The 23,332-nt window shown below is 46.5% G+C and overlaps 1 protein-coding gene across 1 annotated transcript in view; it reads right to left on the bottom strand.

The window, feature by feature from the left end:
- Vn (membrane-bound neuregulin protein vein) overlaps window positions 1–21,502 on the bottom strand; it is a 510,544-nt gene extending 489,042 nt beyond the window's left edge. The window contains exon 1 of the mRNA XM_076310176.1: window positions 18,557–21,502. Coding sequence (XP_076166291.1) covers window positions 18,557–19,784 — 1,228 coding nt within the window. The 5' untranslated portion in view covers window positions 19,785–21,502. The remainder of the gene's footprint in view (window positions 1–18,556) is intronic.
- Between the last annotated feature and the right edge of the window lie 1,830 nt (window positions 21,503–23,332).

Raw genomic sequence — 23,332 nt, 5'->3', positions numbered from 1 at the left:
CGATCGAAAGATCGCTTTTTCTTACAAATAGTAAAAATTGTACACCTAACCCAGACACTGACCAGAAAATCGATTTCTTTTCTTCCTTTACCTATGGTGTACACTCTCGAGAACGGACTCGATGTAATTTTAGGTCAAGATTCGAAGAGCCGACACAGTCTCGAGATCTCGAGGAAGAATATCTCGTTTTAGCATCGGCGCGGTTCGGTATCGCCGATCGGTGAAAAAATCCGTGGAATAATTCGAGCGTGTAGCCAGCGTCGCAGCGTATTCACCGTTCACCGATCGTTAAAAATAATCACGCTCGAGCGACCGAACACGTTAGATCGGCAGTCGCCCAGCAGTCTACGCGATTATCGAAGGGGGGCCGGCCACGCGAACGACACGCCGCGATTTATTCCGCGGACACGCCGTTCGACGGGGAACCCGTGCCCCGACTATCGCGATCGAATTATCGCGTTAAACTCTGGCTGCAAGTACTGGCTCCGAAACCTCGGTCAACGCTAACCAAACATCTCCACAGGGACGATTTCTTCCTTCGAATACTACGATTGGTAAACAATTTTTATCTTTTCTTTCAACTCTCTTTGCTGAGCAATTTGGATCATCTTATGGGACGATTTGGGAAACTTAACAGGACCAAATATGTATACAGGGATTATTTTTTCTTTCGAATATTAGGAGTGGTAAACAATTTTTCTTTTCGTTCAACTCTCTTTGCTGAGCAATTTGGATCATCTTATGGGACGATTTGGGAAACTCGACAGGACCAAATATTTGTACAGAGATAATTTTTTCTTTTGAATATTAAAAATGGTAAAAAGTTCTTCTGGTTTCTTTTGGTGAACAATTTGGATCTTGTGAGTCGATTTTGGAAACTCGATAGCACCAAATATGTATACAGAGATTATTTTTTATTTCGAATATTAGGAATGGTAAAATATACTCTTGGTTACTTTTGCTGAGCAATTTGGATTATCTCACGAGAGGATTTGGGAAACTCGACAGGACCAAATATGTATACAGGGATCATTTTTTCTTTCGAATATTAGAAATGGTAAAATATACTCTTGGTTACTTTTGGTGAGCAATTTGGATCATTTTATGATAGGATTTTGAAAACTCAAGAGCACCAAATATCTGTACAGGGATCATTTTTTCTTTTAAATATTAGGAATGGTAAAAATATTCCTGGTTACTTTTGGTGAGCAATTTGGATCATCTTATAGAAGGACTCTGGAAACTCGAGAAAACCAAACATCAGGGATGATTCTTTTCTTTAAATTTTAGGAATGATAAGAAATCTTCCTCGTCACTTTTGGTGAGTAATTTGAATTACCTTAAAAGACGATTATGGAAGTGATAATCCATTCGAATTACTTTACGAGAAGATTCTGGAAAGACTACGAATCCAAATATACGTACAGGGACGATTCTTTTCCTCGAATTTAAAATACTATAAAAAAATTTTCCTCTTCACCTCTGGTGAATACGAATTACCTTACGAGACGATTCTGGAAACTCTCACAACAGCAAATATCTATACAGGAACGATTTCTTTCCTCAAATTTGGAGAACGATAAAAAAATCTTCCTCTTCATCTCTGATGAGCAATACGAATTACCTTACGAGACGGTTCTGAAAACTCTGACAATACCAAACGTTCATACAAGGACGATTCCTTTTCTCAAAGCTGGGAAACTACAAAGAAAATCTTCCTCAACACCTCTGGTGAGCAATTCGAATTACCTTGCAAGACGATTCTGGAAAAACTACGAATCCAAATATGCGTACAGGGACGATTCTTTTCCTCAAATCTGAAAAAGTATAAAAAATATCTTCCTCAACACCTCTAGTGAGCAATTCGAATTACCTTACGATACAGTTCTGAAATCTCTCCCAACACCAAACATCCACACAGGGTTGGATCCCTTCCTTCGAATCCTGCGACCAGATAAAAAGAAATCTTCCTCGTAATTTTCGCTGAGCAATTCGAATTACCTTACGATACAGTTCTAAAAACTCTCCCAACACCGAACATCCACACAGGGTTGGATCTCCTCCTTCGAATCCTTTGAACGATAAAAAGAAATCTTCCATGTCATTTTCGCTAAGAGTTCCGAAAACTCTCCCAACACCGACCATCCACACAGGGTTGGATCCCTTCCTTCGAATCCTTTGAACGATAAAAAGAAATCTTCCAGGTAATTTTCGGCGAGTAATACCAATTACCTTACGAGACGCTCGTAAACTGGTCAAAACCGGGTCGAGTCCGCGAGAAAGAAAAGTATCCACGGTAGAGAGACGCGTGCGCAGCGAGCACGGTGCGCGGGTACAGAGCTCCAAGGACGAAATTCGCGTTCGGTGTTTCTCCTTGACTTTCGGACGTTACCTACCTACCTATCGCGGTGGATTCCAACGAAAGCGTGGAATTTTCCCGACAAACGAAGCCCCGTATCATCGTAGTAGACGGGGGCGGGCCTAGGTAGCTTTGATCGCGGTGCCCTCTCGTGTCCCGGGTGAGCATCCGTCGATTCGAGCTCGCCCTTAAATTAATTTTCTAAAGGAACGTCAAACGGCCGGTCTGGAACGCGGTCCGAATGTCGCGACGAGGGTGCATCGTTACAATCGCATTCCGAGTAAACTAATTTCGATGGGAGCCAGGTGGATCGGTGGCGGTGGCGGTGGCGGTGGCGGTGGCGGTGGCGGCGGCGGCATCGAGAGCACCGGTTCTCCGGATCACCTCGGAGACCTCGTGCTCGAGGCTGGGATCGCCTGGCCGCCCAGCAGTCTACCTGCTCCTGCCCGCCACGGTGTATACACACACCACACGTGTGGTCCCCCACCCTGGCGCTGGTCGCGTCTACCCCACCCCCTCGCGGACGGTGCACGTGCGTGTACTGTCTGCCTGTGCGTGAGCCACCGCGGTATATAGAGCGTACCCGCGGGTTCCTCTGAGTATGGGCACAGGGCCGTACGTGCTCTGGATACGTGCGCGCCGATTTCCCCCTCCCTCCCGCGCCGCTGGCCCGGCCGACGGGGCCCGCTTCCCTCCCCCTACTCCCGCGGCCGGTCAGTCCCTCTTTCTCCCGTCCACTCGCTGTCTTTTCTCCTTTCCATCCGTTCCGTCGCTCTCTCGCCCCCGTCCCGACCTCCCCCACCCCTTCGCTCCGTCTCCGTTGCGCTTCTAGCCGCGTCTATCCGCTCCTCCCGATGCCCTTGTGCCTTACTCCCCTTCCTCGGACGACGATCAATCTCGCGGCCGATGTACGAGCTCCGGTTCGCGCCAACTTGCCGATTATGCTTCATCGATCCCCGGCCATCGCGGCTCCCACGGAAACCGAACGATGAAATTGTCGCGTGCTCGTGCGCGTCGTCCTGCTCGTCGATCGACCTGCCAGCTTGCCAACGGAGGGAGCTTTAGGGACCGTTTCGTTAATCGCGAACGGTGTGTTTGCACAGGCCTCGGATTCGAATCGTCGTCGAACGTTTCTCGAGGTCTTGGTTACGGAAATTCGATGAGAGGAGACGCGCGGAATCTATCGCGGATCCAAGTTTGGTTACCAGCCGATCCGATTTTGGAAATGTACGGAACTGTGTATATTTTGTGGGTTTTCGAATGGTATCGCGTGGATACGCTTCGGTGACTGTTGAGCGTGGATATGTGTTCCTTTTACGAGGAAAGAAACGAGGGGGGAGGGTATTTGTATGGAGGACGCGCCACGGGGAAAATATAATTTGAGATTAAACACCGGGGTATTTTAACCAGACCTAGTTTCTATAAAGGTATCCTCCCGTCGAGATACCTCGTTACCGAATTTAGTTGTAGGAATGCGTATTGTTCGGGACTCGAGCGGTTTCTGTGAACAGTTTTGGCTCGGGGATTTGGCTAGGGAAGAAGTTGCTCGTGAAGTTTTCTCTGCATTCGAATATTGGAACACTCGCCCGGTTCGGATACTCGAATACTGCTCGAGTAGTTTACTATTCGAGCACTCGAGTACTAATCGAACGTTGCACTATTCGAATGGTCGAATGCTATTCGAATATTTGACTGATCGAATATTCGAGTTTTGAACACTATTCGAATAGTTGATTGATCGAATATTCGAGTATTTGAACACTATTCGAATAGTTGACTGATCGAATATTCGAGAATTTGAATACTATTCGAATACTTGGTTGATCGAAAACTCGACTATTTGAACACCATTCGAATTCTCGAGTATTTGAACGCTATTTGAATACTTGACTGATCGAATTCTCGGGTATTTGAACACTATTCGAATACTCGAGTATTTGAACGCTATTCGAATACTTGACTGATCGAAAACTCGAGTATTTGAACACTATTCTAATACTCGACTATTTGAACGCTATTTGAATACTTGAACGATCTAATAGTCGAATATTTGAACACTGTTCAAATACTTGACTGATCGAATACTCGAGTAGTTGAACACTATTCGAATACTTTACTGATCGAATACTCAAGTATTTGAACACTATTCGAATACTCGACTGATCGAGTACTCAAGTATTTGGGCACTATTCGAATACTCAAATATTTGGGCACTATTCGAATACTCAAATATTTGGGTACTATTCGAATACTCAAGTATTTGGACACTATTCGAATAGCTCATTGATCGAATACTCAAGTATTTGAACACTATTCGAATACTTCACGGAACGACAAAGTATCGGAATATTCCTACTACTCGAACACTTCGATTTACCTAAAAAAAAAAAAAAAAAACCGATCTTGTTCTTCCCCGCGGTAGAAGCTCCCACACAGTGTAACGCGAAAGAGACGCACAGTGGCATTTCACGAACGATTCTCGCTAGATCCGGCGCGATGTTCGAAATACCCTCGAACGGCGACCGAACGACAACCCGCGTTCCTCTTCTATTGATTTCGCGTGCATTCTCGTCGTAATAGCGACCGGCTACCAATTCGACAACGCGATGGAATGTTGTGCCCGGCGTTGGCCCGTACAAAACCAATAGCCACCCTTCGCGAACAGTTACCGATAACGTTAGCCCGCCGCGATCGGCCAACTCCTCGAAAACGCGCGCCGTCACGATCGAAACGATTTACGAGCGAAGGTTTTCGGTGCGGCCGAAAGTGTCACGGCAAGACGTTCGTCATTATCCGAACCGCCCAGTCCTTTAACTATCCGCTCAAAGCACCGTTGCACCGCCAGATGACGACGCGTCCTACATACACCCGTCGAACGCAGCGATAATTGACGTCAATTAATTTCTATAGTAATTCGCTGCTTCGCAGGCGGCGACGACGACGCAGCCTCGAGGAAAGAGGCGTCCATCGACGTACGTCGTCCCGTTAAAATCAGCGTCTCCGGCCAACCGTCTTTCTCATTTTTCTTCCATCGAAAATTTTTATCCGGTCGTTGAAAAAATAATTTCGTACCCCAAAACGGAGAATATATAATTCGGTAAAATATTTGTACGCTTTAAAAAAATCATATTTCATTTTTACCAAAAAAAAAAAAAACGAAATGACTATTCGAACCCAATATTTTCATCGACCATGCACACAGGGGATCGAATCATCCGGTTCGTGATGAAACTTCGTTAATAATAACGCGAACAATAACGAGGTATCGGACTTAAATCTAAACGAACGTAATAAGGGGAGCGGATGGGGGGATGCAGCGATCGGAAGAGCGAACCGAAGTGTTAACGAGCAGTCGTGTCTCCACCGTGAAAGTTCAAGTATCGGGACGATTAACGAGCACTCGCATCTGCTCGCGAACGCCAAAATAACTCGCAGCCCCTGAAACGCTTCACGCGTCCCTTTTAGGGCCTGTCATCGCAGCCGCGGCGGATTCTAGCCGCCCGCGGAGATAACGCGATATCGTTGCACGCGCTAGCTCGCTCGCTCGTTCGCTCGTTCGCGCGCGCTCCGGACAGACCCCGAACGAGGAGGCCAGATGCCGCGACCAGCGAACCCGTAGTTACACCATAACGCGCAATCGCGGCCCCGTGCACCGTGCACACGGTGTCTAAGAATAGATCAGCCGGTAGAAATTTCCGCGAGCGCGAGAGCGTTCTTAATCACTGGGCGAGAGAACCGCTCACGAAAAACGATCATCGTCGCACGGTTATCTCGGGAACCGCGACGATTGCTTCCACGTTATCGGCGCGTTCGAGCGCGATCGTCCCACCGATGCCCCGCCGGCGAACGACGTCGCGAACATAACCTATGATGCATCGAGATACCGATACACGGCCCCCAGAGTCAGCTCCGTGACGCTTCGTTGTTTCGTATACGTAACTGCCTCGTATGACTAAATGCCTCTCCGTGTAAACGGTGATAATCGTGTCCGTGTGACGCGCCAAGTTCACGAGTCACTGTTGCGCGAACAACGAACGATACCTGTTACCGTTCGAGTGCGATAGAATTAAAGATAAACGATCACACTCGCGCGAGTAATCACCGGAGGCGATTAGTACCATTCATCGGAGAGAATTCGTGGATCAATGTTTTAAAGGTACTCGAGTATTCGAACAGTACTCGAGAATTCGAATACTTGTATTCGAATACTTAATTCGGATACTAAAGGCACACACTCGCGCGAGTAATCGAGAAAACGATAAGTACCATTCATCGGAGAGAATTCTCGGATCGTGGTTTTAAAGATACTAGAGTATTCGAACAGTACTCGAGAATTCGAATACTTATATTCGGATACTTAATTCGAATACTAAAGGAACACACTCGCGTGAGTAACCGAGAAAACGATAAGTACCATTCATCGGAGAGAATTCTTGGATCGTGGTTTTAAAGGTACTGGAGTACTCGAGAATTCGAATACTTGTATTCGGATACTTAATTCGGATACTAAACGACCACACTCGCGCGAGTAATCACCGAAAACGTTAAGTACCATTCATCGGAGAGAATCACTGGATCGTGGTTTTAAAAGTACTCTAGTACTCGAACAGTACTCGAGAATTGGAATACTTGTATTCGAATCGTATTCGCCCGGATACTCGAGTCACCGACCGATTGGGTAATGGTGGAATTCGATTCTAGATAAGTAATCGAAATAGTTGGTATAGTAGTGTTTTCAGAAATTCAATTCTGAATACTTAAATGTTTGCAACGAAATTGAACAGAGAATCGGAAAATACAGAGGCCCGTGCATATCGTTTCTTTCCGATGTAATTTTGATGTCTCCTAGGGAAACGACGTCCGCGGTTAAGCAGAGAAACACGAACAGTGGAGATAGACGAGGTAAGATCTTGACTTATGGTCTACAGGCACGCAATTCAAGAACTACGAATATACAGATACGTAATGAACGTACAAAATATTCGAATAATCTTATAATACCCAAGTATTCGATTACTATTCGAATAGTATTGAATTACTCAACCATTCTGAGATTATTCGAATAGTATTGCATTACTCAACCATTCTGCTATTATTCGAATAGTATTGAATTATTCGACCATTCTGATATTATTCGAATAGTATTGCATTACTCCACCATTCTGATATTATTCGAATAGTATCGAATTACTCGACCATACTGATATTATTCGAATAGTATTGCATTACTCGACCATTCTGATATTATTCGAATAGCATTACATTACTCAACCATTCTGATATTAGTCGAATAGTATTGCATTACTTGACCATTCCAATATAATTCGAACAATATTGGATCGTCCCACCATTCGAGTACTATTCGAATAATACCGAATTACATTCGAGCATTCGAATAGAAATGGAACAGTACAGCAGTACTCGAGAATTCGATTGGTATTCGAATTATATTCGTCGAGTGTACGAATTGCTGTTCGGATATGGAAAAATTCGAGCGGAGAGATTCTCGGGAAGGTAGAATCCATTTCCCATGGAAGAATTTTAGCCGAAACGCGGGAACGCCGCGAGAAGAGGAGACAATAGTCGCGTCGAGGCGCGCGACGAGGAGTATACTATATAGTCGCGTGTCGCGACATACCCGCTCTCGATATTCCGTTTCTATTCGCCGTTGTCTCGCTCGGGTGGCACACGGCCGAGCGTAAGCCAACAGAAGTAAGGACGGGTTTCCGATTAAGGCCTTATAATTGACGTCCCGGGTCCCCCCGTCTGGCTTAGTCACCGGCAACTGGAAGAAGGGCCGGCACGGACCCGCTTTTGCGGATCGTGGATCAACGAACCGTCGCCGGACACCAGACGTCGCGTTTGCGCCGCTTTCGCGTCTCTTTTCACGCCTAACCCGTGCACCCCTCTCTCACGGGGACAGAAGAGATCCCTGGCTGCGATTCGACGGCGACTCCGTTTGAAGAAAGATTACTTCGAATCGTATCGTCCGACGGGGAGTCGAAAATAATTTAAAGATCAATGATTCAGGATGATATCACCGAACACGATGGAATCAGATAAGACGTGGAACAATGAGCTAACCCCGATGTAAGAAAACAACTCGAAACGACGTTCGACGATAATGACGATAAGAAGGTATTCAAGGTAATGGAATTCGTGACGAGTGCCTCGCGACGCTGGATGTTGGGAAACTTTTAATGGTTTCGGACGATTGGATTACTTCGATTGGGGAGTACACTCGGTCGAATTTATTTGCACTCGAGTATTCGAGGACTTCGACTCGAATTTAGCGAATTTAATTCGAATATCGTTCGAATACTCAAGTATCCGAGTGTACCGGAGTATTGTAGTACCATTCGAATACGCAGATATCCGAATACCTGTCTACTCGAGTTCCATTCGAATACTCAAATATACAAATACTTGTCTACTCGAGTATCATTCGAATACTCAGATATCGGAATACCTGTCTACTCAACTACCATTCGAATATTCAAATATCCAAATACCTGTCTACTCAACTACCATTCGAATACTTAAATATCCGAATACCTGTCTACTCAACTACCATTCTAATACTCAAATATCCGAGTACCCGCCTACTCCACTACCATTCGAATATTCAAATATCCGAATACCTGTCTACTCAACTACCATTCTAATACTCAAATATCCGAATACCTGCCTACTCAATTACCATTCGAATACTCTACCATACTCTACCATTCGAATACTCTACTCGAGTACCATTCTAATACTCAAATATCCGAATACCGGACCATTTCAGTATCACTCGAGTAGTCGAATTTCCACCGTATTCGAATCGTCGTTTCGGTGATTCGTATATTCGATGAGTGGAAATACTCGAATATTTGAAATCTGTTCGAGTAGTCTCGCAGTAGAGGAATGTCTCGAGCGTTCGGGATCGGTCTCCGTTTCTCGCGAGAGACGAGATACTTCTGGGTCTCGATAATGGGATAAGTCGCGAAAACTCTTGATACGCGTCAAGGCGGATGTGTAATACGCACGGGACGCGGGGAACGAGCGGCGAACGAACGGGCGCAACAGTTCCGAACTCCGTAAACGAGACGAGGAAAGTGGACGACGAAAACGACGCTAACGAAGCCCCGAGCCGACGCTGCTCCAAAGAACTATCAAAGAACTTTGCTCGCTTTTGCGCAACCCCTGCTCGTTCTCGGCTCACGCCGCCCGCTATTCGGAAAATGCTCGAGATATTTGCGAAGCTCTCGGGCTTATGCATAAAACAAAATCCATGTGAACGTGCTACGGGTGTCCCGGCGTCGCTACTTCGGCGACGACGTCAATGGGATGTCACGGAATGTACGCGTACAGACGTTCGCAAATACACAGAACTCTTTGTAGTCGTTCGTTTCTATTTTTTTTTTTTTTATATATATATATATATATTTCACGTGAAATTTCCTTCTCGACGGTACGACCGAATTAAGTCCCCGAATTGTACACGAGCTTTTGTAGAGATTCATTTCCACGTGAAGAATTTCCTTTCCGATCGTACGAACGAATTACGTGACCCGGTCTCGTTTATAACCGTTTCAACGCTTTCGCGGAATTATTATAGCAGGTATAATACCCATTAATTTGGAATAAACTCGTTCATAATGGCTGGTACGGAAGTAGTCGCCGGGGACAATGTTAATAAAAAAAAAAAAAGAAGCAGAAGTTGAGATTAATCGCACCGCGTCTAATACAGGGCTCCTCTGAACGGGAATTACTGACGAGTCTGACTAGCAGATCCTCGATAAAACGCATTAATATTGCTCTCTGTAACGGAATATTACTTATTATTATTATATCATGGAATACGGAAGTAACAAAGAGAAGAGCTTACAAAAGGGAAGCGTATAAATTTTAAACGGTCTAGAGGTCTGAAAGAAGGGAGGAACGAAAGAAAAGATTAGCTATTACTTTAAAATATTACTTTCGAACTCGTGCTTTCTATTTAGAAGAATATTCTTGCGCCACTTTGATGAGGAAACATTCTTACCGATAGAAATTTCCCTGAAAACTGTTCTCGTGGAACGGATATTTCAGAATTTCTATGATAAAAGCTCCATGGTAACAAATGTTTTGGAATCTGTTGTTGCAAATCGACCAACAATGATCATCACGACGCGGAATGTACACCGCGATGTAACGGGTAATATAGTGAAAACAAATTCTTTCTTAAAAAAAAAAGTCTCGTTGAAACTGTTTACTTGAACCTGTTAAAAAAGTTCCATAACTGCACCGAGCCCTGATCGAGCGAACTCGAGCAAAGTTCACGGCCTCGCATAAACTATTAAAGCTGCACGGTGGACATTCCGAATCGATGTTCACAATATTGATTCTCGAAAGACGAATTCTGCTACCAGAGACGCGTAGCGTACAGATCCGCGGGATGTATCGAAATTAATTGATCTCGCGATAGAAGGAAGGCTGATCGAACTATTAATAATTCTACAAAGATGTCAACGATCAATCTGCGTAAATTGGAACGATTTAAATGGGGCCACGATCACGATTTCTCCTGTCCATTGCGTGGCCCAATTCGAAGAAATTACCAATCGCTTCGATTCCCCGCCACGTACGAATTGAATAAACAGAATAGTAGATAAACAATGGAGAAACAGGTCGCGCGTTCCACGTAGGGCTGGGAATGCTTTAATGTTCGATCGTATTACAGGTATTCGAATGCTACGAAGAGATTTCGAATGATCGAGTATTCAAATATTATTAATCGAATACTCGAGTATTCAAATATTATTAATCGAATACTCGAGTATTCGTACATCATTACTCGTGGAGAATTTTTCCTGCAGTGATTACGAAAGAAAGTTGCTTTCGAACGAAATCAAACTTATATTCGTAGAATTTTTCTACATTCGAATGTTTGTACATTTCAATGATTTAAGTATTGGGGTAATAGTTCGAACATTATACGAATACTATTCGAATACCATTCAGACACTAATCGGATATTATTCGAATACTATTTGGACACTAATCGGATATTATTCGAATTCTATTCGGATACTATTCGAACACTAATCGGATATTATTCGAATACTATTTGGACACTAATCGAATTTTATTCGAAATCTATTCGGATACTATTCGAACACTAATCGGATATTATTCGAATACTATTCGGATACTATTCGAATACTATTCGGATACTATTCGGACACTAATTGGATATTATTCGAATTCTATTCAGATACTATTCAGTAACAATCGGATATTATTCGAACACTATTCAGATACCACTCGAACACCTATCCATTCGAATACCACTCGACCATTCAACTATTCGAAAACAGTTCAATCCCAATTCCTACTCAAAGTCTACTCGAATCACTACTGGCTACTCGAACATTCGTCTATTCAAACATCACTCAAGTACGCCTCAAAAACTACTCAAACCCCGTTCGAGTATACAAAACAGTCCTCGAATTCTACTAATCGAATATTCGAATCACCGAAACGACGATTCGAATACTCGAATTCTACTCACCGAATATTCGAATCAGCGAAACGACGAATCGAATACTCAAATTCCACTAATCAAATATTCGAATCACCGAAACGACGATTCGAATACTCGAATTCTACTCACCGAATATTCGAATCACCGAAACGACGATTCGAATACTCGAATTCTACTCACCGAATATTCGAATCACCGAAAAGACGATTCGTATACTCGAATTCCACTAATCGAATATTCGAATTACCGAAACGACGATTCGAATACTCGAATTCCACTAATCGAATATTCGAGTCACCGAAACGAGGATTCGAATACTCGTATTCCACTAATCGATTCGAATCACCGAAACGACGATTCGAATACTCGAATTCTACTCACCGAATATTCAAATCACCGAAACGACGATTCGAATACTCGAATTCTACTCACCGAATATTCGAATCACCGAAACGACGATTCGAATATTCGAATTCTACTCACCGAATATTCGAATCACCGAAACGACGATTCGAATACTCGAATTCCACTAATCGAATATTCGAATCACCGAAACGACGATTCGAATACTCGTATTCCACTAATCGAATATTCGAATCACCGAAAAGACGATTCGAATACTCGAATTCCACTAATCGAATATTCGAATCACCGAAACGAGGATTCGAATACGGTGAAAATTCGACGATTCCCCAGCCCCGTCTCTTCGAGACGGTCGTGTTACCGGTCGGCTCGATAGTTTCGCCTTTTCACGAGGAAAGCCACATGTGCGCGCGGTGAGTCCCGCCACAGGCAGGCAGGCAGGCAGGCAAGCAGGCAGGCAGGCAGGCAGGCAAGCAGGCAGGCAGGCAGGCAGCGTCAGCTCGTCAACAGTTTCACAGATGTTCCGTGACGAGCTACTTTCGATATCTCGGGAGCCAGAGCGGCCGCGCGCGACGCTGCTGCGATAAATCAAGTAAGGAAGGTCGTCGTCGCGGGGCGACGAGCAGTCATCGCCGCCACCGTCGCCGCCGTCGCGGAGAAGTCTTTGGCCGCGGGAATCGTCGCGCATGGGGAACCAGGAACGGGCAGAATTGGTCGCGAAGCGCGTTGAACCGACCGACAAATTGGACCACCTTCGAAACTTCACGTTGCTCGCGACTCGAGTTCCGGTGGCAACGATTCGAGGCGATCGCGTATCGAACCAAGAAACAAACGCGTGTTCGTACATTCTCGTTCTCGTTCTCGTTCTCGTTCGCGGTGTTGCGCTCGTTGCGCTAACCGGCGTACCCGATCCAACTTACGTAGCGCGGTTTAAATATACGCGTGTTCGCGGCTCGATTACGCGCCTCGAGGAAAGCACCTCTTCCCTTCCCTGTACGTGGGCGTGCTGGCAGCCAGAAACGAGTCCCGGGATACAATAAGTAATAGCGTCAAAGCGCTGTCGCGATTTATCGTTCCGGCTGGAACGGTCTCACCGAACCTGAAAGACGTCCCTACCGAGCTTACCACCGCGGATTAGGTTTCTAACACGCTCCGAGCAACGCCGTTTGATCCGTATAATAATCCGCCCGCGTATCGGAGAAACGTCACGGACCGCGAACCGATATCCAAGCATCCGCGCGTACAATGTTAACGGGGGGAGAAAGAGGGAATAAAAACACGAACGAAAAAAGAGAAGAAAAAGAAATAAATAAATAAAAAAAAAAAAAAGAAAGAAAAAAAAAAGAAATATACACAAAAATCGACGAGATAGCCGTACGGAACACTTTTAACGGAATTTCGGACGGGGATGTAACGAGCTTTCGATACCATCGTTACCCATGGATAAAATCCTGAGAGAAATATCGAAAAATATCGCGAAACAACGACACCCCGATCATCCACGGTGATCCGACGTTTCCTTTTCTCCCCGGGATCGTTTCTCGCGGTTACGTTATTTATTATCGTTCGACCCGTGATCAACCGGTCGGAAATTATGGAGGATGTTAACCTTTTGCGCTCGAGCGGCGACTCCCTGACGGCAATTAATTTCGCGTAGCCAATTCGGGAAAATTTCATCGGCGCGGGATTGAAAATATTGAAAACACCCCCCGGTGAAAAATACGGGGAATACTCGTATTAAAGAGTTACAATTCCCCCCTCTCCTCTACCGCCGTGCTAATTGTATGATTTTAATAACAGCGATGGGATTAATCGGGCACGAATATTTATTTAAACGTTCCGGTGCTCCTCGATCGAGAGGGGAACGATGACAAAAACGAGAAATTTCGGCAAGTGAACGATTTCGATGCATCGTGGAGGACAGCGAGCTTTAAGGTCGGAACGTTCAAATACGCGATTTTCAACCGTTATTGGAATCACTGAAAGCTCTTCGACGTCGAATTATTAATTGCGCGATTTATTTGCCCGTTTGGTTCAAAGCAGGTGTCGGTTTCCAATCGAGGATCGTAGAAATATTTCGCACGAGACGTGCACGTGTAACAAATTGCGCGAAGTATCGTTCGATGAGGAATACAGTATTTTGTGAAAAGTGATTACGAAAGTGTTCGTTGAATTAAAAATAAATGCAATCGAAACGATTCACGCACTTATCAACGAACCAGCCATACGATTTATCGGATCGCGAGACGCGTGCGTACTTTGTAAGCCAGACAGCGAAAAATCGGATTTCTCCCACAAAGACCGGCGCGTGAAAGTTAATAAGACTTAATAAAGGTGAACATCTGATCTAGCCATTAACAAGCTTAAAAAGAAAGGTTCGATGCAACCGCTTTTCTAACGTCGTACGGCGTTGTCGTATCGAGAATATTCAATAACGTGTGTGTGCTCTTCGTTCGACAATAAATAGGACGTATTGTTGTGCTTACATTAGGATTCGAATTGAAAAAATTCGCACACTACTCTCTCTAATATTTAGTGTACACATAGAACCAGATAACAAAGCTTCAAACGAGATCTCGACTAACTTTTCACGTAGCACCGTAAAGGTATAAACATTCTCGGCCCTTTCGAATCCAAGAGAAATATAATTGTTCAGAGTGGATCGTTTTACATCCACAAATCTGAGAATCTTCGATAAATCTCAAAATTTCTTTGAAACGTTTCTGTAAAAAATCTGATAATCACGTTACCAGTACGTACATTCTCGAATTGTTGAAAGTCGATAATTTTTATACAGTATGCTTACAAAACTTACAATCCTTCTTAATAAATTCACAAATACTCCAAAATTTCCTTCGAGAAAAGATCAGCTAGCACTCTAACGATACAAAAATTCTCAGTCCTTTCAAATCCCGATAGAAACGTACCCAATTGTTTAAAGTCGACAATTTTATACAAAATACTTACAATTTCTCCAAAATGATCTCAAAAAAAAAAATAAAAAAAAAATATTCCACGCTCAAACAAGTTTGAAACACCTATCGAGTGAAATTCGAGTGAAATCGAGTCGATGGATCGAGTAGTTGCTCCTGCAGGCAAATATCACTCTTGGAGATGATACGCGAGGGTAGTATCGATGTCACGGACGAAAAAACTCCGTAGTGTCCTTCCCGAGAAGCTTCGCGTACCGTCTCGAGCAGCCTCGTGACTAATTCGTCTCGAAGCTATCGAACGAAGGTCGTGGTATCGCGCACGATTTATAGCGAGCGGAGAAACCCCGAGGAAAGCAACCTGCTGCTGTCGAAACAATCGAAAGAGGCCCCCCTAACCCCCCTTCGTCACCGTGGGACACCGCGGCACCCCTTATCGCACCCAAAGCGACAGACGATTGCTAAGTTAAGCTCAGGAGACTCTGTCTCATCCAGCACGTCGAGCTCCTCACCCGGATTACCATCTTTCGCGAGATCTCGCGAACAATGCAAAACGTTTAACAAGTTGGCAGCTCGGGGAACGCATTAACTGGCTCTTTGGTTCCACGTACGGGTTAGAGAAACACGTACCGTGTGCCCAGGACACGTGGGCCGCGGTTCTTAACCGTTTCAAGCCCGCGGCGCGGTTCAACGCGACAACCAGCGGGGAACAACGCCGTGTGTCGATCTCCACGGAATAACGCCTCGGGTCAGTTTTGACCCGTGCGAGGACGCACCAAACAACAGCCGTTGACCCGCTTTTGTGTTCGTCGTAGCCGTTGAAACGAACGACAGATGAGTTCAGAGACAGTCCAGGTCGGAAAGTGGTCGAATTTGAATTCGAAAGTGGGAAAATTGAGATTGAGAAATTGTTAGAATTCAGATTTGAGAAATTTCGAGATTTAGGTTTCGTTGAGCCTGGTAGGTCCTTCGTGTCTTTCTCGACCCACCGTGTCCCTCGTATTGTATTATTTTTGTGTAATTGAACTATTGTAATAGACGCAATTGTGTGCTTTGATAACCATCCTGTCGTCTCACCGTGTCGCAAAGTTAGAAGACCCAGTTTCGTTCGGGACACGTTCGCCCCAGAGATTTCGAATGGAGACTCAAAGGTTAACTTTCGTCTTCGTTTCAAAGTAGACCGTGGCTGTATCTAATAACGCGCGCCTCTAAAACCGGGGCACTGATTGGCAAATTTTCGCGGCGATTATTCACTAACATTGTTAGAGCGCATAAATCAATGTGGATGATCGTTAGATGCGGAGCACGTTTATGCACGATAGTCGGTGGAGCAAATTGGCACGTCGTGGAACGCGAGTTGCCTAATCTCCCGCGGATCGACTACCGGACGTTTTGGACGACGAGGCGTCCAGGGGTGGACAAACTAACGATCACGAGGTAAGAATTTTAAAGAAATTTCGTAAGGAAATCGTCAGCCATGCCCATTCGTTCGCATTGTGTCACGATTGCTCTATACGATTCGATGTTTCAAAAGAGAACCTCGTTACGGATTCACCGGTGCTGTGCAATCCCCTGCTGCTACAGGGTACTCCTGACTCCGAAGTTTTCGATAAAACTTGCGTCTCGGAAGACCCTAAACTCTGTTACGTTCGACCTTTCGAGGCTTAAAATCGTTTACTCCTCATTCTCGAGAAAAGTTCGTCGACCCCTGGATCTACATCCAGATCACCCAGGTCCGATCCGGCTAGGAAGAACTTGTAAAATCGGACACGACGAAATTCGGTCAAACGATTCCTATTACTAGGGTAGTGTTATTACTCTCCTATCAGTCTGACTCTGATCCTTCGATGACAATTATATCTCTTAGAAAAGATTCTAACCTCTGTTGCAATCAATCCAGGTCTAGGGTCGTTTCTTCCTTGAGAAACGTGTCTACATTCGGATAACTTGGGTCCAATTGACCTGAGAAGACTCGATAGGAATTCAAAATACCCCTGACGAGACCAAATTCTCTGACGAAAATTGTATCTCTTAAAAAGGATTCTAATCTCCGTTGCAATTAATGTAGGTCTAAAATCGTTCCTTCCCTCGTTTCGAGAAACGTGTTTATATCTAGGTAACTTTAGTTCAATTGACCTAATAAGTATCGGTACTATCTCAGGATACCTCTAACTCTAAACTCCCGATAAAAATTACGTTTCTGAAAGAGACTCTAACTTATAATTAATCCGTGTTTACAATCGTTAGTTCCTCCATCTCGAGGAAAGTGTTTACACCTAGATAAACTAGGTCCAATTGACCTAATAAGTATCGGTACTCGAGATACCCTTAACTTTGAACTCCTGATAAGAATTACGTCACATAAAAGAGACTCTAATCCCCCATTAGAGGGTTATAATAATTAATCCATGTTTACAATTGTTAGTTCCTCCATCTAGAGGAAAGTGTTTATATCTAGATAACCTAGGTCCAATTAACCTAAAAAAATAGGTACTATCTTGGGATACCTCTAACTCTGAACTCCCGATAAAAATTACGTCTCTGAAAGAGACTTTAACCCCCATTACAATTAATCCGTGTTTACAATCGTTAGTTCCTCCATCTCGAGGAAAGTGTTTACACTTAAATAACCTAGGTCTAATTGATTTAATAAGTATCGGTACTCGGGATACCCCTAACTTTGAACTATCGATAAAAATTACATCTCCTAAAAGAGACTCCAACCCCTCTTAGAGAGTTACAATAATTAATCAATGCTTACAATCGTTCATTTCTCCATCTCGAGAAAAGTGTTTACACCTAGATAACCTAGGTCCAATTGACCTAATAAGTATCGGTACTCGAGATACCCTTAACTTTGAACTCCTGATAAGAATTACGTCACATAAAAGAGACTCTAATCCCCCATTAGAGGGTTATAATAATTAATCCATGTTTACAATTGTTAGTTCCTCCATCTAGAGGAAAGTGTTTATATCTAGATAACCTAGGTCCAAGTAACCTAAAAAAATAGGTACTATCTCGAAATACCCCTAACTGTGAACTCCCAATAAAAATTACGTCTTCTAAAAGAGACACTAACCCCCCTGAGAAGGTTACAATAATTACTCCATGTTTACAATCGTTCGTTTCTCCATTTCGAGAAAAGTGTTTACACTTAAATAACCTAGGTCCAATTGACCTAATAAATATCAGTACTCGTGATACCCCTAACTGTGAACTCCCAATAAAAATTACGTCTCCTAAAAGAGACTCTAACCCCCCTGAGAGGGTTACAATAATTACTCCATGTTTACAACCGCCGTTCCTCCATCTCGAGGAACATACACCTACATTTACACCTAGATAACCAGGTTCGACGGGTGTGTATAAAATGTTTAAAATCGTACTCACCGTAATCCGGTCGACCGACAGCCTGCACCGCCTGTTCGTTCTTCTTGCTTCGAATCACCGGTTCACCGAGGATCGTGAAGTTTCTGGGTCCCACGCGATTCACAAACACTAGATACACTTTGCCCCTCTTAATATTGGCTCTCACCACACCACTCTGATTATCGCGCTGCTGCTGCTGTTGCTGCTGCTGTTGCTGCTGCTGCTGCTGCTGCTGCTGCTGCTGCTGCTGCTGCTGCTGCTGCTGTTGCTGTTGCTGCTGCTTGGCGTCGGTGTCGTAGCCGCAGACGGTCGACTTGCCGGGCGCCGATTTGTCGCGAAAATGCAGCCTGACGCTGTCGTTCTTCTGCAGCGGTTGAAAACCCGGCTGACTCTTGTATACTTGCTTCACCTCGAAGGTCACCGCGTAGTTGGAGCCTGGTTTCCTCATCGAGGACATGCTCCTGGCCTTGCCCTCGAACACGGTAGGCGCCAGGTACGCTCTGTTCCCGATGTCCACGTCCGGGCACCAGTTCTGACCGCGGCAACCCTTGTTGCGGCACCGTCGCCGTTGCTCCCTGGGCGAGTCCGTTTTCGTGCGGTTCTTTGGTCGTTGCTTGGTCGAGCGGATCGCTCGTGGTCTCTCCATCGAGGACTCGTCGGCGCTCGACGACGACGGATAGAAGAACGGTACCTGGGTGGACGTGTGGCCCGGTGATCTGGTCACGGACGAGAGATCGGTCCTGGGTTTGATCGTTTCGTCGTCCAGTGGTCGGTTAGAGCGTCTCGGTACGTACGAGTCGCGTCTCGACGACGAGACGAACGCGTCCCGCACCGAGTCGTCGAACAACTCCTCGGTTTCCCTCTCGGATGCATCCTCGTTCAATGTACGATGGGCAACAACGTACGGTCCGCGATCCTCCGCGATCGTTGTCACCGGTTGGCGCGCGTGACGCGTCGAGGGTGATTCCGCGTGTCCGTGACGGGGTTCCCCGTTCACGGGGTTAGTTGGTAACGGGCTCGGCGGTCTCCGGCGTAGGTTCAGATTACGCGCGACGAAGTTCCAGGTCGTCGGACGATAATCGAGGGGGTTCTCAACGGCGGCGATGCTCATCGATGGCGGATGATCGCTGGTGGTCCTCGTCGACGTCTCCTCGAGGGAGTCACGATTGGCGGGGGGTGCCGCAGCGAGCGCCAGTGGGCCCCACCAGCCGCTTAAGATCCCGGCCAAAAGCAGAGACGCCCACATCATCCGACCTGCTTGCTGGTTTTATCGGGGGTGAGAGGTCGACACCTCGGTCACCCCGAACAGGCACACTCTTTCGTTCTCTCTTGCTAGCTCTCTCGCTCTCTCTTTCTCTCTTTCTCTTTCTTGGTCTCTGCCGCGAGTTCGTCCGGTACCAAGACACGAGAGGACGCGTCTAGTTTCGCGGATGTCTCGTGTCCCTCTCCTCTCCTGTCTCGATGAATCCTCAGGGTAGAGTCATCCGTTCGGTGAGCGATCTCGGTGTTTCGCGCGGATGGATCTCCGTGTGTCCTCGTTGGGGCGGGGGTTGGGTGGTGGGACGGGAACAGAACACTCTTCACGAGGCGTTGTACCACCGGCAGTAAGCGATCGGGACTTCCATCGGGCAGATTGGCGGGTGTCGGCTCTTCGTCGAACGCGATACCGTCCTCTTCATCCTCGATGCGACGACGGGATGCAACAGCGACACCGCCGCGTCACGAGGACGTGCACCGGTCGCTCCTTGTTCACCGATTATCGCGAACGTACACGACCGGCGGCTGCCGCGATCGCGGTCGCTGCAAACGGCGTCAACGCGTACCGTTCAGAGGACACGTTCATCCTGTCGATCGATGACGATCAACATCCTGCCGGGAGGACGATCCCCGGTAACCCTCGGCGATCCACCGGGGCACCTCGTGCGCGTTTTCCCGTTCAGTTCGTCGACGTGTTTACCTCCTCGCGGTGTTTCCCGTTTCTTCTCCGGTCCCTGGTCCGAGACCGCGACGACTCCGTTACACGCGCAGCGGGCGCGCGACGACCCGTCCTCTTCCTTCGAGATCGCGATACCTTTTTCCCGCCGATCGAGACCGATCTCACCGATCACCGGTTCCCACCGGTTGCGATCCCCTCGCCGATTCCGAACCGTTCGGTGCCGATACTGCCGTTAACAACCACGGTAGGCGCACTCTCGAAATAAATCGTCGATGGTCGATAAAGAATCTCGCGCCACCCCCGTAGTGCGCGTCGTGTCGTGGCGCGGTCCCGACTCCGGTATCACGTTGCACTCCGAACGAGGAAAAGCCGAGGATGATGACACACGACGTGGAGGAAGAAGCGGCAGAATAAGAAGAAGAGGAAGAAGAAGAAGAAGAAGAGGACGACGACGACGACGAAGACGACGAAGACGACGACGAAGACGACGACGAAGAGGACCAAGAAACTGTCGGCTTCCTCTCTGACCAGCCGAGGCACACTATTTAAATATACTCACGGGGCTCTCGCGGTTGGTCGGTAGCGACGACCGTCAAAGTCCAGCCCTCGTCGCGACGCGCACTTCACCGTTCGTGTGTACGAACCGCACGATTCTTGTAGGTTCCGGCAGCTCCGAGCCGCGGGAGCGTCCGATGTCGTCGACGGTACTCGCGGCACTAACGACGACGACGACGACGACGACGACGACGCCGACGACGAGGAGGACGACAACGACGAGGACGACGGTCCCGTATCGGTGTGCGGTCGGCGCGCGAAACGGTGGTAACCGGCGTGCGCGAGGCCGTTCTCGCGAAACGAGAAAATTCCCGCGGCGAATCGGCGAACGGAACAACCGTAGCTACGAGAGCGGTCGTCGTGTCCGGTACGCGCCGATGTGGCGGCCGATCGTGGCCAAAGACGACCGTCCACCCGATTACCACGGTTGCAACTCGACGCCTGCACTCGGTGCTGCTGGATAGCGCGGGGGCACGCGTGCGGATAATATCGTGCGGGGGATCGGCGCGTGTGTTGCACGCGGCATGCACGAGGAGCCTCGTGTCACGTCGAGGCGGAGAAGGGATTGTCGGTGGCCCCGCGTCGGGCGCGCGCGACGGTTCAAATTAGACTGAACGGCCCGCTCGCGCAGCCCGAGGCCGGCCACAGCGCCAGCGACTCCTGGTGGACGCCGGTCGAGGCTCTGCGCGCGCACCGTCCGTAAGCGGCGACACCGGGAACCCCCGCGCTCACGGGCGTACGCGACCAACCGACAGACACAACCAGACGGCCCGTACGGGAGGAGACCACGCACGGGACCTTTAAGAACCTGTGTAACGACGACCTAACAACCGAGGAACCGCACGCGTGATCCTCTCCTTCTTTCTCCTGCCCGCGCGCGTCGCCCGTTGCCCCGCTCTCTCTCTCTCTCTCTCTAACTCCCCTCCCCTGCGCTCTGTGTGCGTGTCTCCCTCTCTCCCTCTCTTTCTCTCGCTCTCTTTCTCGTTCGCTCGCGCGTAGGTCTATCCGAGTTGCGCCCGACTTCTGATCGCGGAGCACCGAAACGCGTAAATATTCTGTTCGTTACCCGAACCGCGCCGTCTTTTTTTCGTTACGTTGCACAGACCGTCCCGAAATACGTGGCACCCGGGGAGAGAGAGAGAGAGAGAGTGACAGAGTAAGAGGGAGAGGGAGGGGGAGAGGGTAAGAGAGAGTGGTTCGAACAACCGATTCCGTACCGTACCGTGGACTGCGCGGAAGACGTTAGAGACGCGTTCCGAACGCGCGATTGGTGGAACGAGATCGCCGATCGGAAGTAGGAATGCGGATAGCGTGACGCCGGGGCAGCGATTCTTCGGCTTTTTTTGCCGCTTCGCGAGTCCTTTTCGCAGGACGAAATTATCGATGACAGTTCGGTAAAATTGTACGGACGAACGTGAAACGTCTTTTCTTTCTCGTTTTTTTGTTTTTGTTTTTTTGTTTTTTCCATTGGGGAAACTACGCACAGAGGAAACACGATTTCGAAAAGACGCGGGAAACACGCGCGTTGAAGCGCGTCCCGGACAGAAGCGGGACTACTTGTTGAATTTTTCGAGATTCGAACGTCGGGACCCGTGAATGTTCGAATTGTAGTCGTTGAATATTCGAACGATATTCGGTTTGCTCAATTTTCGAATAGTATTCGGGTAATTGAATATTCGATTGTATTCCGGTAGTTGAATATTCGAATAGTATTCGGGTAGTTGAATATTCGAATAGTATTCGAGCAGTTGAATACTCGAATAGTATTCGAGCAGTTGAATATTCGAATAGCATTCGAGCAGTTGAATATTCGAATAGTATTCGGTTTCTTAAATAGTCGAATAGTATTCGGGTAGTTGAATAGTCGACTTGTATTCGGTTTTTTAAATATTCAAATAGTAGTCGAGTAGTTAAATATTCGAATAGTATTCGAGTAATTGAATATTCGAATAGTATTCGAGTAGTATTCGGTTTCTTAAATATTCGAATAGTATTTGGGTAATTGAATATTAGAATTGTATTCGGTTTCTTAAATATTCGAATTGTATTCGGGTAGTTGAATATTCGAATAGTATTCGGGTAGTTGAATGTTCGAATAGTATTTGAGTAGTTGAATATTCGAATGGAATTCGGATAATTGAAGAATCGAATAGTATTCGGTTTCTTAAATATTCGAATAGTATTCGGTTTCTTAAATATTCGAATAGTAATCGAGTAATTGAATATTCGAATAGTATTCGAGTAGTTGAATATTCGAATGCTATTTGATCTTTTAAATACTCGAATAGTATTCGATTCCACACATA

This window comes from Ptiloglossa arizonensis, chromosome 1, assembly GCF_051014685.1.
Source record: "Ptiloglossa arizonensis isolate GNS036 chromosome 1, iyPtiAriz1_principal, whole genome shotgun sequence".
Classification (NCBI taxonomy): Eukaryota; Metazoa; Arthropoda; class Insecta; order Hymenoptera; family Colletidae; genus Ptiloglossa; species Ptiloglossa arizonensis.
Note: the sequence above shows the minus strand (reverse complement) of the source record. Positions and strands in the feature narration are given on the sequence as shown.